We start from the raw sequence: 16,690 nt of genomic DNA, 5'->3' as shown, positions 1-16,690 counted from the left end.
CATTAAGTAATTCATACACATTTTGTTTCAATGCATTTATTTCAATCTCCTCAAATTTAATACCACTTATTCTACTTTCTCCTTGTGTTTTCTTTTTGTTGTTGTTCCTCTTTCTTTCCTCACCTTCTGAACTTTGTCTTTGGGCAAATGCCCTTCTGATCTTAAATGGCTGATTTTTTTTTATCGTAAGGATGGCTCTCGTTCTAGACCGGAAAGGTGCTTAAGGGGTCTCGCGGGGGGGGGGGGGGGGCACCTAACTGTAACTAGTAAGCCTAATCTCGTTTATGATTTTGCATTTTATTTATATGGAGAGATTTTTAATTCAAATTCTTTAAGAGATCTAGTCAGATTATTTTACTTATTTTCAATTGTGCTTTAGTGAATTATTTACTATTTACTTCAAGTTGTTCACAGCAGTTCCTATTACTAATCTTTGTGATAATGTTTCATTTTCATTCCTTGTAGTGTTCATTTGTGACTTCTCTTTTTCTTGATAGCTTGACTGTGTTTAACTTTATTAGTTATTTCAAGGAAACAACTTTTAGCCTTGTTGACCCAATTGAGTACAAGAAGGAGTGTATTTTTTTGTTTTCAATTTTACTAAATTCTTTTCCTCTATTTACTCTTTTTCTGCCTTCTTTAATGTTTTCCTGTATCTTTTATACTTAACTTCTTACTTTTCCCCTAATGTAAGTATTTTCCCAGTCTTATTTTGTTTAGTACAAAAATTGGCAGTCACTATTTTGAGAGTGGCAAGAAGGATTTATAAAATTCTAGTGGCAATTGTGATTAAAATTAATACTCAACATGATTTTGTTAGGTACATGTGTAACTAATGCTCATTAGTGTTATTATGTCTTGTTTCATACAGGGCTCGCCTTTATTTGACCTTATTAAACTCTCAAAGGAAAGGGAAGGAGCATCTGATCATGTTGAGTCGAGTTGTGCTCTGAGCCACCCCCTGCAGAATAGCCACACTGCAGCAGATATGTAAGTAGAGCATATGCTATCACCTGTTCAAACTGCAAATAAATTCTGAGCATACTAACAGTGGAAGCAACCTTGTAGAAATTGTGGGAAATGTAATCTTGAGTAAGACATAATAGATGACTTAAATAAAAAATTTTAAATGACTCCTAGGTTTCTAACATAAGTGACTAGATGTAATATGGAGCCATGCACTGACACGAAGAAATCCATAGGAAGAAATCGAGAACCCATTCTGATTTTATTAAATTTGAAATTCAAGTAGTGATATCAGTTACAGGACTGAATATTTGCCACTAGAGCTCAGTGAATCCAAACTGATACTCAAGTTAAGTCAATCTATAGAATACTTTCAGTTAGTGAACTGAAAAGAAATTCCAAGGTGGACGGTGTGTGCGTGTGTGTATGTATGTGTGTGTGTGTACTAATGCTGTGACTTTTACTTCTATCGACGTATCCCAAGTCGTGGGATTGCTGGTTCCTGTGGTATTTCTAGTTCCAATTTTTAAGGAAGTTTCATCTCACTTTTAACAGTGGTTACACCATTTTACACACCCACGAGCAGTGTATGAAGATTCTAGTCTCTCCACACAATTTGTTGATTTCTGTTTTTTGAATTTTTCTCTTATTGCTGGGAGGAGATGATATGTTATTGTGGTTTTGATTTGCATATTTCTAATGGCTAGTGATAATGAGTATTTCTTTATGTATTTGTTAGCTTCCTGAATGTCTTTTGTGGTGAAGTGTCTGTTCATGTGCTTTGTTAATTTTTAAATAGGATGTCCTTTTGTTGTTGGGTTTTGATTGTTTCTGTAAATTTAAGAGATGAATTCTTTGTCCATTGCCAGAAATCCTTTGTCCATTTTCCCCAGTCCGTGGGTTCTCTTTTCACTTGTTTGATGCATATCACGTATCTGATGTTTAGGAGGTCCCATTCCTCTAGTTTGTCTTCTGCTGTTGGTTTATTTCTAGTTGTATTTGATATTGTTTCCATTCCACATATTCATGCCTTAAATTTGTCCAGTTTTTTCCTTGATGCTCTTTATATTTTTATGTTTTACATTTAGGTCTTTGATCCATCTTGATTTTATTTTCTGTTTGGCATGAGATCTGGATTCTGCTTCACTTCTAAAGTAAATGTATATCTACTGTGTCAGTACCAAGCGACTACCCCTTTCTCTCTTTAATGCACTGGGGCCCTTTGTCAATAGGTGTATGTTGCCAGTAGATTTATGAATTTACTTCTGGTATTTCAGTTCTATTGGTCTGTATGTCTATTGTATCTGTACCACGTTGTTTTGACTATCATAGCAATTAGTAGATTTTGAGATCACAACGTGTAAAGCCTCCTCTTCTGTTCTTTTTCAGTAGTGCTTTGCTTATCCGGGATCTCTTTCCTTTCTATATAAAGTTGGAATGATATTGGAACCTGGGTCAGGATTGTTTTATATCTGTAGATAACTTTAAATGACATTGACATTTTATTAACATTTTCATAATGTCTTCCCATCCATGAGTATGGTATATTCTTCCATTCATGTAAGTCACTTCTAGTTTCATGTAGTAGTGTTTTATAGTATATAGTATATAGTTTTCTTTGTGTAGACCTTTTGATTTTGTAGTTAGATTTATTCCTAAATAGAAGGAATCTTTAACAAATTTATGGAAAAACATTACTAAATGGTAATGGAATTTTTCCACGAACTTTTTGAAGATCACTTGTATTTCATTTTGGGGGTGAATATTGAGATAGTGTTGTTTTCCTGATTTTCTTCTCAGAGTTCTTTGTCAGTGCAGAGCAGGGGTGGGAACATCCAGCTCACAGGTTGTATCAGGCCTGTGAAGTCATCAATACAAGCTCACCAGAGAGCCTTATCAGAGTGGAAGCAGTTCCAACAATCACATTAGGGGTGTACTGATTAAATGTTTGACCAATATCACTCTCAAATGATGTTACAGATCTCCAAATGGCCCCTGGTGGAAAAAAGGTCCCCAACTCCTGTTGTAGAGGAACCAATCTTATTTTGTGTAATAAGCTTGCACCCTGCCACTGTTCAATCTTTCAGTTAATTTCGGTAATTTTCTTGCTGAGTCTTTGGGGTTTTTGCTATCTAGGATCACATCAACATCAAACAGAGCTTTTTTTTACTACTTCTCTGCACTAGCTAAGACTTCTAGTGCAGTGCTGAATGGGAGTAGTGACAGAAGTCATCCCTTACCGTTTCTGTTGCAAGGGGAGACATTTTTCCTCCTCCTTTTTGATGTTTGCCTTTATTGCTATTGCTGTGCGCCAAAGGTTCTTTAATTTCTTTCAGTAGTTTTTAAGTAAAATGCGATGCAATTTCCATATTCCTCTTTGCCTTGGTTTCTATATTATTGATTTCTGGTTTTTTAGCATTGTGGTTAAAAAGTTGCTTTGGCATATTTACGTGTTTTTTATATTCATCAAGGCTTTCTCTGTGGCCTAGAATAAAGTCTATTCTGAACACTGTCACAGGTAAACTGGAAAAATAATGTCCACTGAGGCTTTCTCCTCCTATAAATATTTATCGTCTTGGAAACCACATGGGTCAGTTCTACCGGTCCTGTACAGGCAGAATCAACTTGATGGCAGTGAGTTAGAGTTTATAGAGTCAAGATAGTGGTCTGTATTGTTTCATTTTTCTCTGTCTTTGTTGAGCTTCGACCCTTCATCAAAAGTTGTTTATTAATATCCCCTATTGTAGAGTTATCTCTTTCTCGCTTCCATTTTGTTAAAGTTCTGATGAATATTTTTTGAGGCTCTTTCATCAGATCTATAGTTATTTATTAGGGGTACGTCCTCTGGTTCAATTGATTTTTCAATCATTATATAATGTCACCTCTCATGCTGGATTTCACCTTACTGTCTATTTTTTCAGAAATAAATGCCGCCACTCCAGCTCTATTTTTATTGCCATTAGCTTGATATTTCTGTCCTTTGATTTATAGTCTATTTTTGTCTAAAGTGTGCCTGTTGTAGGCAGTATATCAATGGGTCATATTTTATGCATTCTCCTATATCTTGAATTTAATCCATTTACATTCAATAGAACTATTGCTAAGTGTGGATTTGTTGCTGTCATTTTGCTGTGTGCATCTGTATGGTGCTGCTGGTTTTCTTTGAGTTCACACTGTAATTTCGTAACTTCTTATCAAGTTTAAAACAATATGTTTTATCTTTTAAGTCATTTGGAATTCCCATAACTATCCAACTCTTTTTGAAACTTTTTATTTTTAAAATTTTCTTATCTTTGATTCCCTATTTTCAGTATGTTCTTCTATATCTGGATTGACTTCTTGGTAGTCATTTCATGTATGTTAATCTCATATCTGCCTGTTGTTGATTCTTTGTCCAAAGAACTCTTTCCAGAATTTCTTTTCAAGTTCATTGAATTTTTAAATTATTTTCATTTATATTTATCTGGAATATCCAAACTTTACCATATTTGTTGAGTAATTTCCCTGTGTATACAATTCTTTGTGGACAGTAATTTTCTGTCAAGTTTTACTTATGTGATCTGTCTTCTTGCCTGCATAACTTTTTTTTCATAGTTAAATTCATTTATTTTACTTTACATTCAGTTTCTAGGGAATCACTGTATTTTTAATGTTAATTTTTTTCCTTTAAAAAATTTTATATTATTGGGGCTCCTAAACCTCTTATCACAATCCATACATGTATCCATTTTGTCAAAAACATCTTTACATATGTTGTCATCATCTTTTTGAAAACATTTTCTTTCTACTTGAGCCCCTGGCATCAGCTTCTCCTTTTGCACCCTCCCTCCCCCAACCTTCCTTCCCTCGCCAATGCCCCCCCCCCAGCAATCTATAAATCATTCTATTTTTTTCTCATGTTTTGCACCCTCTGCTGTCCCATTTCCTCCACCCTTCTGCTGTCGGATGGGGGCCACACGTCGATCATTGTGATTGGTTCCCTGCCACTTCTATCCCCCTTTCCCATTACCCTCCTATGATCGCTGCTCCCCTAATTGGTCCACATTGGCTTATGCACCATTTTGTCTTCAGCGATTGTGTCAGGGAAGGTGAACATCACAGAGTGCTGTGTTAGTAGAACAAATTGTTCTTGGCATTGAGGGAGTATATCTGAGTGGAGGTCCAATGTCCATCTGCTACTGTAATACTTTATAAGTAAATACATGTACATAGCTCTCTTCCCTTGTCATTGTATATAAATGTATTTACATGTATACATGCCTCTGTATAGACCTCTACAACTGTGCCGTGCCTCCCAGTTCTTTCCTCTATTTCCTCTTACTTTCATCCCATCCTACTACCACGTTTGGCCTTCATTCAGGTTTGGTAATTCCTCTTAGCTACATTGCCCTTGATTAAGCTCTCCTCCCCCCCCCCCCCCGCCAAGCATCCTATGCCCTCATTGCCATCAATTTTAGGTCACTTATTCTTCCCTTCACCCTGGGTTTGTTGGCATCCCTCTCCTTGCCTGAATGATTTATGCCGAAAAAATCAGAACTTGCACTTACTGGTTCTCCTTTGTAGGTAACTTTTAGGTTTTTTTCTGAGCTTTTTTCAGGATAATTTGGTTATGATTATTTTAGGCAGGGTTCTCTAGAGAAACTAAACCAGGACACTTGTGCAGTACAGAGGGCTCAGTTCAATTCACTTTCGTGGGGCAATTAATATACTGAAGGTCCTTCAACTCATGCTGGCTGCTGGTCCAGGGTCAAGGAAGCAGACAGTGAACTCTGCCCTCAGGCAAGAGGAGCAGTCAGCCCACAGGCAGCAGAAATGGCAGGGTGGGGTGGCAACATCAGGAAGATGAGAAGTAGAAGCGTAGCAGAGGCCAGTAGTGCAGCAGTGTAAGGAAGCAGGTCCCAATCAAGCTCTAGCTGTGCACAGCACAGCAACATATTCCGTGGGTTGGATCAGCCCACAGGTAGCACAGCACATGGTTGAGGCAAGAGACTAGCTCGGACAGCAGCACACTATTCCAGTCACCGGGGAGGAAGAGAAAAGGAGACCAGCCTGAGAAAGCCATTGATCTCAGTGGCCCTCCAATCAAGCTGGGATCTGATTGACGGGCTAAAACTCTGCCCACATGTTCCTAGGGGGGCCATGTTGGCACAGAAAACCTAGCTATCACAATGATATACCTGGTAATTTTCTTTTGGGGTCTACTCTGTTCCAAGCTTGTTGAGTTGCATGTATAGCATCTCAACTCTCATGATATTTAGTGAGACAACTCTTCCTATCATTTTCTCTGTGGGCTTTTTTGTTTCTTTCTGTGCTGAAATTTGGGGCAAGTCATTCTTCTTGATGTTAACAACTTTTTAAAGTTTGTATCATTTTGTGGTTTCAATGATAAAAATGGAAATGTATACCTTTTTTAATAAGTCAGTAATTCTGAGAACAGCTAATTATCAAAATAAACTTGGGTACTAGAATGGCAGTTTAAATATTTCTGTCAATCTAGCTTTTTAGTTGGTATTTCAATAGTAGAGTAAGGAATTTGATACAGTATCAAACTAAATGAACAATATATTTCTGGGTGTATGTGTACAGGTGTGTGTGTGTGTGTGTGTGTGTGTGAGTGAGTGTGTGTGAGTGAGCAATCTTCAAATAAAGTGTTTTCCATGTAATATATTTAGGTATCTATCTCCTGTAAGATCCCCAAAGAGAAGAGGGTCAGCTACACGTGTAAATCCTACTGCAAATGCAGAAGCACAACCAACCTCAGCTTTCCCGACCCAGAAGCCATTAAGATCTGCCTCACTTACACTGTTTTACAAAAAAGGTTAGTAGATGATTACCTCTGTGAATGGAGTCTGAAGCCAAGCTGACTGGGTTTAAATCACAGCTTTTCTACTTACTAGGTGTGACTGTGTATGAGTCATTTAATACAATCTTTGTGCCTCAGTTTCCTTATCTGAAAAGTGGATCTGTCAATTGAAATATTTTAAAAATAATACTGCATATGGATTTTTGAGATCAGGATGGAATCAATACATATAATATGTATTCAACAGTGCCTCGCACATAATAAGCACTTAGTAAATGTTAGGTGTTGCTGCTTCTGCTACAATTAATACTTTCAAAGGCCCTTGGCATTACTTAGGCTGTTCAGGTTTGAATGTAGAGTTGAATATTTTTAGGACATTTAAGAAAGCTAAGTCACCAGGTTATAGAGCATGCTCAGGTGAAGTGTGGAAGAGTGGGGCAGGGAGGTTGGAGATTGGTTTATATGCACATGAAAATTCAAGTACACAGACACCTGAAAAGAGTAAAATGGCAGAGTTGTCTATGACAGATATTTTCTTTATTTCATTTAAGTCATGGAGAAAGTGGGTTTGAACTGCTGACTTGAGGTCATTTGGCCAATGCCAAGACCATAGTGCCACCAGGACTCCTTATGTTTCAAATAAATGGAGGAAAATTCAATTCTGTGGATTCCTTTTTTCCACACTTGTATTTCCAGTTGTAGCTTTCTAGTGACTCGGTAGATTTTATGTTACAGGTATGTTACCATCTAGGTAATCTATAAGCCCAAACTAAGCCCACCGTCTTCAAGTTGATTCCAACTCACAGTGACCTTCCATAGAGTTTCTGAGGCTTTCTAACTCTGTATTGGAACAGACAGCCTTTTCTTCCTCTCCCGAAGAGACTGTTGGGTAAACAGCTGACTTTACGTGAGGAGTATAGTAATTACCCAGCAGAATCGCCAGGGCTCTCACCAAAGAATGCTCCATTGGTTTTTAATAGAGATCTCTGATTTTTTTTAGAGTGAGAAAAAGTGATAGACACTAGAAAATTGCATTGTTTTAAAAATAATTATTTCTCTTGAGTATTGATCATTGAGATACCTAATATCTGTTCAGAGTGATTACCATCAGAACTGAAATAGACTCTGTATAACTTGTCTAATTTTATTACTCTTTTAGGACTTTTTCTTCTCTTTGTAATGGTTATAACAGCAAGTATGATTGTGTTCTCTATGTATGTAGCACTAAAATCATTAATTCATAAGGGGAAAAGTGACAGCATTATGACTATAGCAATTTATTATAAAGAAACTTGATAGCTAAAAATGAGGAGTAAATAGCAACATCATTGGTTCCTCTTATTTCCATAGTGCATAGACTAGCCTATCTCCGACTCAACAGCCTGTGTTCCCGCCTTCTGTCTGAGCACCCAGAACTGGAGCATATCATCTGGACCCTTTTCCATCACACACTGCAAAATGAGTGTGAACTCATGAGAGACAGGCATTTGGATCAGGTAAGGGAATCAGGCACTGCACATTCTCTTCCCTATTTGTTTGCTAACTAAGTACCGATTCAGCGCACATATTTAATGACTAGAGGGGTCTGATTACCAAAAGTCATTTAAATGCACCGAGATAACCAGCACTAAGATCCAGAAATAAGACATTTTCAACAATCCAGAAACCTCTCTTGCTTCATTTCCAATGTTTCACACTCATTCCTACCATTAGCACGAAATGTCTGCAATATTATTTTTGAATGATTTGACTTTTTTCACATCTGACTTTTTTTCCTTTGAAAATTATACAATGATCTGATTCCAGCTTTGATTTTTTTTCCTTCTTGGAACCATTGAAAGAGCAGCAAAGTTAGTTTAATTTACAAACTAGATAAATCAGTTCTGAATAATCAAGAGTTGCTGTCTGCATTTGTTTTTAAACCATAATTTCGATGAACCATTTCACATAGACTTTCAAACTGACCTCAAAGATGAGGAAAGATAATCCTGTAGGAATTTAGTTTTTAAGGTCAAAAGAAAGGTAAGAGAGTGCTTTTTAGAACCGAACCATGTAATGCATTCTGACTTTCTATCCGCCTTATTGACTAGATCATGATGTGCTCTATGTATGGCATTTGTAAAGTGAAGAACATTGACCTGAAGTTCAAAATCATCGTCACAGCATACAAGGACCTCCCTCATGCTGCCCAGGAGGTAGGTAGTGCTCGTGGGGAGAGTTTTCTTTTTTCTTTTTAATTTGGATAATTTTAGTTATTAGATTATCTATCTTCACCTTATTATATGTATTTACAAATTGATTTTTGCTTTCATATGGTTGGTTAATTATCGGTAAATTAGAGCTATCATCCAAATTCATATTTCATTTCTTTACTATTCAAATTCATATTTTATGTTTAATAAGGAACCATCAGGGTATTTGTAATAAATTTGGCATTAATAATAGGATCTTAAATTTTTAACAGTTATTTTTACACTTTATTGGAAAATCCAGTGAAAGATAGCTTTAAAAAGTTTCCAAGGTAAACATGTATTTCCAGTTGCCTTCGCTTTAGAGACCCCGTAGTCGTCGCCATGGTAAAGTGTGCTCGGAGTGGCAGCTTGGGTCACAGGTTATATTTTCAGTTTATCGTTGGATTATTCAAAGTAAAATGAGTATACGGAATGATTTTTATGCATTTAAACTGATCTTCACCATCGAGACATTTAAATTATATGTGCATCTGAAGTATTCTGTAAAACCCCTTATGCTTTTGCCTAGGTAAGACAGTAAAATCTTCCTCTCAGAAAAGTCACTGCTTTCCCTAAGGCGCCTTCTACTTGGGATCTAGTAATACACACTTCTGGAACCCTTGTGGATTGGGAGACAGGGCTAGGAGGGTCATGTGGGGAGGAGATGTAGATCAGAGAGTGTAGTCTAAATATTTTGGGATAATATTACTAGTTTTTGCCCATGTTTAGCCTTTGAGGCGCATCCTGTTTTCCCATCCTGCTGGCCCAGCTGCTTCACTCTTGTCAGCCAGCCAACTAGTCCCTCCAATCACTCAGCAACTGGTCACTTCTGTGATAGCAGTTGTATACTGGATTCAGTTTACTGTTTAGCAGTATTGTGAAATACTAGAAAAAATAAGGAAGGAGATAAATTAGAAAATTTCATTTAACACTTTTTTTTCCATCTTCCTCAGACATTCAAACGTGTTTTGATCAGAGGAGAGGAATATGATTCCATTATAGTGTTCTATAACTCTGTCTTCATGCAAAGGCTGAAAACAAATATTCTGCAGTATGCTTCCACCAGGGTATGTTGAAAGAATGCTTTCCTTGGGAATATGTAATTATAAAGCAATGGATCTCAATAGGATATTAATAAATAATTTACTTGAATTTATTAATTGGGAGTTAATACATAAATTATATCATTCCATCATTCAATCATGTCAAGCAGTGCTATACATACAATTGCTACCACAATCAGTTAATAATCTACTTTTTAAAATTCTAGCCCCCTGCTTTGTCACCAATACCTTACATTCCTCGGAGTCCTTATAAATTTTCCAACTCGCCTCTGCGGATTCCTGGGGGGAACATCTACATATCACCACTGAAGAGTCCATTCAAACTTTCAGATGGCCTGCCAGTGACAACCAAAATGACTCCAAGATCAAGGTCGGTGTTTTCTCCTTAGGAAAGTGGGAGAGCATGAGAAGGGACTCTTTTTATCCATGTATGGAAATAGAAAGCTTTACTTGTTTAAAATACGTTCGACTCTGAACTCTCTAATGTGCTTGTGTATATTAAAAGTGACCCATGGTCAGAGTTCTGGAGAATGAAAGGCAGTCTGCTTTCTTGAGTGGAATTGCAAATGTGACCATCTTCTTCCCTGGCTACAGCAGTCTGTTCCTTTTATAAACAGTTTGAGAACCAGTTTGGGAGTAGGTTTCAAAAACACTTTTACAATTTTGTAAGTTGCCCATCTGCTAAACAAGGTAGATTAGTTTGGGTTAAGATTTTTTTTTTTCTATATTAGCTATTCTCTAAACTCTCTGTAGGCTTTGATCATCTTGCTTTGTTATATTAAAAAGCAAAAAGAGTGTCCTGTTAAATGTAGATGACTGCAAAAGTGTTTACGCTCCACCCCTAATTCTACCTGCGGGCCCTTAAAGTAGTCTTACCTTGGGCAGGTCACTGCCTCACACTTGAAAAGAGTGTTGTGGATCAGGGAAATGATGCGTGTGCAGCTGTTTAGTTCTCAGATGAAAGGCTCTCGGCAACTATATATCATTATACTGTCGCTCATATCCATCCACGAGTGCTTCATTTGACTCATTATATGTCATCATGGACTATTTGAAACTTACTTTATTTTGTGTAAAGTGGGAGGCCGATTAGCTAGGATAGTTAATGTAGTACTGCCTCAGAAATTATCAGCCCAGTTAGTTGTATTTAATGCGCAAGAAAAACAAACAAGAAGAAGCTATATTAACCTTTTAGAAAAAATTGGGTAGGGCATTTGTTTATATTAGTCACTCACCTTCATGATAAAATTTCAAATTCATCTGAAAAATAATAAAGCAAAAAAAATCACTGGCAATATGATTCAAATAGTTTTATGTGCCCCTGACTCACTCATTACTTTCTTGGCAATAGGTATCGGTATACTGAAAGCTATAATTTATAAGCTGTTAAAACACCTCTGTGGTAGGTTTTATAACCTGTTGTCAATTTGAGAGGATTATGAGTAAAGGGGTGGAGTTTACCTGTCAATCAGGTCATAGCCAATGAGGCCTCTGTGGGCATGGTCTTCTCCTAAGGATTCTGGGAAGTCCGGTATTTCCCCCTTGGAAGTGCAAGACACACTCTCTCTCTCTCTGCTCACTCCCTGTGAGACAGCCCTGTGGAGAAGATACATGGAGAGAGGCTGATGGAGCCAGACCTCTGGAGCAGGAGAAACCAAGTGGAGACTCCTGCCAGCGTCTGAGATGCTTATGGCATTGGATCCACAAGACTTCCCACCCACTGGCTTGTGATCTTCTTGCATGATGCAGCGTCATTGCATGTGTTTTGTGAGTCTAAAAAGCACCTTATATATTGGTATCGGACACATAGGCTAATTAATATAGGACTTATGGACTTGATCTAGACTGGGCTGGGATGTTTTCTTAACATTCAGCTGTTCTTTCTTATACACATCTGAGTGTCTGTGGATTTGTTTCTCTAGTCTACCCAGACTCACGCGGAGACTATGAGAGTCAAGACAGCACAAAAGGGTGAGAGATCCAATTGGTTTCTCCAGCTCCAGAGGTCTGACTCTATCAGCCTCATGCTGAAAATGTACGGTTAGGTAATTTTTTAATGGTGATAATTAATCCACTTATACTGATAATGATAATTTTGCTGATGTTACTTAAATCAATTTTGGGTTGGGTTCTGCAGGAAGATCACAGGCTAGTGGGTGGAAAGTCTTGTGGATCCAATGGTGGTGGAAGCATCTCGGCACTGGTGTGGGTCTCCCTATGGCTCCTCCAGTTCCAGGGCTCTGACTCCATCAGCATGGCTCCATATGTCTTGTCAGCAGGAAGAAGCAGCAGAGAGTGTGTGTGTCCCGCATCCAGGGAGGAAGACAGAAGTTCCCAGACTCCTCAGGGGAAGCCATGCCCACCCAGAGGCCTCATTAGCTATGACCTGATTGATAGGCTAGACTCCACCTCTTCATTCAAGTTGACAGTTGATTATATGACTGCCACAGGTTCTGTAGCAAAAACAAGTCATCTGAAGATCCTGAAATATAATCTATTAAGCATTAAGAGAGTACCTAACACTACTTATATAGCATATTTATTCTGGTTAATCACAATACATATGGAATGAATGGCCAGATACCGAAAGTTGGAGGGTAATGAAACCTATAAGTGTTATCTATCAGTTCCATGTGCTTGTGATCAAATTCGTGTTGAATTACATGAGGTTGATGTCATTCTTCAGCTTTATTATTATTGAGAAATTATATGGTCTAAATAAGGACAAATGTTCTAGTAGAGATTTCTGATTTCAGACTGTATTATCAATAGTTTTTATTATATGTCAATGTAGATCGTAGTTCAATGACTTATTTAATACTGTAAGGTTCTCCAAATGTAATTTGAATTTAGAAGAGAAAATGGGAACTTTTAATGGGTAACTTGCCCATTGGTTTGTGAAGAACTAAATAGGAATAACCTTAAAAGAATTTTTTTCAAAGTTTTCTTTCCTCTTTAAGTATGAACACTGAAAGAATATGTTCTTGCAGACTTGTAATTCTGAGAGGCAAGCTTAGTGCATAACAGAAGCCAATGTTGCACAGTAGTTACATGCTTTCCTGTTAACCAAGTGGTTGTTAGGTTTAATTTACCTGCCACTCCACAGGGGAAGAATGTGGTAGTCTGTTTCTGTAGAGATTATGGCCTGGAAAGTCAAGGGAATGTTCCACTCTGTCCTATAGGGTCGCTATGTATGGGAATGAACTTGAAAGCGGTAGTTTTTTTATTATTATGAGATAAGTTCTGAATGACTATGATCTGTCTGTGGTTTACAGACAGAAGAAAATATTGGTGTCGTGTTCTTGAGAGTTCAGAATGATGTATATATATTCATTTCTATACATATCTGTAATGATTTCTGTACATGATTTTCATTACTAATTAAATTGTATTTCACTTTCACTTGACAGAATCTTGGTATCAATTGGTGAATCATTTGGAGTAAGTATTTTTTTATATGAAAAGTTGTAAAATTCACCAGCAATGCATACGATTTGAAATGAGATACTCTTAATATGTAACCACCACATCCCAGCATCACTAACCAGTCTCTCCCTAGTGAACATTGCACTCCACACAGATATATACATTTGCATGTCTTGCAGGTTTTATGTTTATGGTCTTTGTTTCGAAGGGACCCAAGGGAAATTTTTCGGGTAGTTACTCTAGGCTGGGAACTCACTGCTCTAGTTGGCCTTCCTTTGATTTCAGTACTTCACCAGTTCCATGTTGAGTGTGTGTTTCATCTCCAGAGAGCTTATAGACTTACAGGGGTGGGAGACAAGCTGTATTAATTATTTAGTACTATTCCAACAAACTGCCCTAAAACGTAGTGACTCAAACAGTTATTATGAAATAGATGTGCCCTTTCCCTCTAGTTCTGTATATCCTCAAGGTAACAGTGAAACTGCTAAAAACAAGGTTTCAGAAAGCTGTTCCAACTTTGAGTGCCTGTGGGAAGTGATCCAGATTTTGTCCTGAAGATTTGGAACCAAGACTTTCAGAACAGTGGTCAGAGTTAGAGGAAGAATGGGAGCTTAGTGGGAAGAAGCAAGAGGACTTAAGAAGAGTAGGTGTCAATTTGGACAAGTTAGATGCAGTTACTCTGCATTTACAGTTGCTCTTATTTGTTCAAAAATGTAAAGTGAAGATGCTCCCATTTGGTCGAATTTTACTCACTCCAAACTACAGTTCTTTGCTAATTACAAAATGGCTGTGTTCAATGGTTTAAAAATATTCTATACTCCATAGTCTTCTGAGAAGTTTCAGAAAATAAATCAGATGGTGTGTAACAGCGAGCGTGCGCTCAAAAGAAGCGCTGAAGGAAGCAACCCTCCTAAACCACTGAAGAAACTACGCTTTGATCTGGAAGGATCAGATGAAACAGATGGAAGGTAAGAACAATTCAAATTATTCAGTTCGGCACCTGGTTTCTACTGATTCATTTTATGCCCATTTTATTTGCAGGTTATGAGGGTTTTTCAAAATGTAGGTACGAATGTACCCTAAGGTTTAAAGAACTGTGTAAGTAATACACCATCCTTAAAAGAACCATGTAAATAATACACCTTCGATAGCTAAATTCAGTGAAGACAGGAGATGCTAAAAAACTTACTTTAAAAAAGTTATTAATAAGATTTATAGTTTTAACATTAAATATTTAAATACTCACTTATGAAAAATGTTATCTATTGTGTTTTATAATTACCACCAGTAAAATGTACAGAATCATATATTTTAGATTTTATAAATCATTGAAAATACAAGTAGTGAGAATTTTAGTTTTTCATTTGTACATATACGTGAAATGTTTTGTATTTTTAAAATTTTTAGTAAACCTCTCCAAGGGGAGTCCAAATTTCAACAGAAACTCGTCGAAATGAGTAAGTACACTTACCATTACTCCTTAGGTAACTGAAAGAAACCGTTATATATTACCTTGCCAAGTCTTTTAGGCTTTGTAGAAAAATGTACATACAATTCCTTCAATTAGAAGACTTTCATATGCAGTTAGAATTCAACTGAGATAGAATTATTGACCTATAAACATGAGGTAAAGTGAAGGTTATCTTTCACCTTTTCTAGAATCTTCCATGAAGAATAAGAAATGAAACATTGCTTGGCCACACCTTAGCAAATGTGGTTAGAGAATGTTTCCGTATAGCAAAACTATACTAGGAACTCTTAAAAAGTGTTCGCTATAGGGAAAGGTTTTATAAATCTAGCACATATAATTCACCACAACTTATTTTAAAATATTTCATCTTTTGCTTTTCTACTATTGTTGAGCTTTCGTAGTTTAAAAGTTTTAAAAAATTAGTCTCAAATGAAAGTTTTCCATTATTAGACATCACTATTTTCCATGTTATACAGAATGCTGTTAAGGCAAATGGAATTCTATCCTAAACCACTGGGAGACTACAAAAGATTAACACAAGCTTATTTAGTAACAGCTCTCTTAGAGCAGTAGCGAAAATAATGTGTGCTATTTCTTGGTCTCTGGTGTCAATAACCAAACTCTGGTTGAAATAAATATATATATTTTTTACAGCATTTTGTTCCTGTTTAGATGTATATTGGTTGGCTCCAAAATGCTGTAGTCGGTACATGTCCCAGAGCCCTACTTAGCTGTGACTAGTACTGTCTACCAGGCCCATGTGCTGAGAGAGCAGCATCAGGAGCCTGTGCCCCTAAAGCTGAGGGGCCTTCAGTATACTCTCACCTCTTCAGAGAGGTTAGCACACCACTGGAAAGCTCAGAGTCGAGCCCTGGTGGCGTGGTGGATTGTGTACAACATGTTGGGCTACTGAGGTCAAGGTCAGCAAGTAGAAGGCACCCACCACTGTGGGAGAAAGGTGTTTTTCTAGCCCTGTGAAGAGTAGTAGCCTCAAACCCTGTGATCAGTTCCACTCTGTCCTCAATGACAGTGACTTTGGTTTTAGAATTTCTACTCACTGCCATCTAGTCACCTCAGAGCTGCACCTCGGGATTCTGGAGCTGTACATCTTTATGGGGGCAGGCAGCCTCACCTTCCGCCCCCCCCGCCCCCCCCCCCGTGGAGCTGCTAGTGAGTTTGCCTAGCCCATAACACAGCAGTATAACAAGCTTTAAAAAATTCTCATTTAAATATTCTGCTTTTGCCTTTATTGTGCTGCCTCAAGTACTTTAAAAATATCCACGTCAAATTAAATGAGGTGTGAATTACTCTCTGTAGTCCCTGGAAGGGCTCTCTGACAATTAGGGATTCCCTGGTTTTGTAAAGAGTTTCTGGGTTCTGAAGAATCAAGATAAAAATTACCTCAGGAAGGTACAAGATACTATCTTTGGGGCACATAAAAAGTATGAAATTCTCTTTTAATTTTTAACGTATCTCATCCCTTTTTAATTTGTTTTGGGGTTTGTTTTTTAAGTCCAACTGTAAAACCCAAACCAAACCAGTTGCTGCAGAATCAACTCCTACTCAGGGTGATCCAGGGGGCTTCCATGGCTGGTTTTTGTTTTTCAGAAGGAGATTGTGCCAGATCTTTCTTCTGTTCTAGGGAAACAAAGACCCCAAATTCAAATGTATTCTATAGAGTCTTCTTTATTAAGTCTGAAACAGGGCAAAAACAAGAAAAAGGCAAAAT

At 37.4% G+C, this 16,690-nt stretch overlaps 1 protein-coding gene across 3 annotated transcripts in view; it reads left to right on the top strand.

Moving 5' to 3' along the window:
- RB1 (RB transcriptional corepressor 1) overlaps window positions 1–16,690 on the top strand; it is a 164,466-nt gene that overhangs the window by 144,078 nt on the left and 3,698 nt on the right. The window contains exons 18-27 of one of the 3 annotated variants that reach the window (XR_012780135.1): window positions 872–990; window positions 6,639–6,784; window positions 8,120–8,265; window positions 8,860–8,964; window positions 9,954–10,067; window positions 10,271–10,434; window positions 13,475–13,505; window positions 14,316–14,458; window positions 14,532–14,588; window positions 14,898–14,947. Coding sequence is in view for 2 of the 3 variants with exons in the window: in XM_075533251.1 (XP_075389366.1) it covers window positions 872–990; window positions 6,639–6,784; window positions 8,120–8,265; window positions 8,860–8,964; window positions 9,954–10,067; window positions 10,271–10,434; window positions 13,475–13,505; window positions 14,316–14,458; window positions 14,898–14,947 (1,018 nt within the window). In the remaining variant the exon portion in view is untranslated. The remainder of the gene's footprint in view (window positions 1–871; window positions 991–6,638; window positions 6,785–8,119; window positions 8,266–8,859; window positions 8,965–9,953; window positions 10,068–10,270; window positions 10,435–13,474; window positions 13,506–14,315; window positions 14,459–14,531; window positions 14,589–14,897; window positions 14,948–16,690) is intronic. The other 2 variants (XM_075533250.1, XM_075533251.1) reach the window with 2 other exon arrangements.

Source organism: Tenrec ecaudatus, chromosome 15 (assembly GCF_050624435.1).
Source record: "Tenrec ecaudatus isolate mTenEca1 chromosome 15, mTenEca1.hap1, whole genome shotgun sequence".
Classification (NCBI taxonomy): Eukaryota; Metazoa; Chordata; class Mammalia; order Afrosoricida; family Tenrecidae; genus Tenrec; species Tenrec ecaudatus.
The sequence above is the reverse complement of the archived record's forward strand: the minus strand, read 5'-3'. Positions and strand labels throughout refer to the sequence as shown.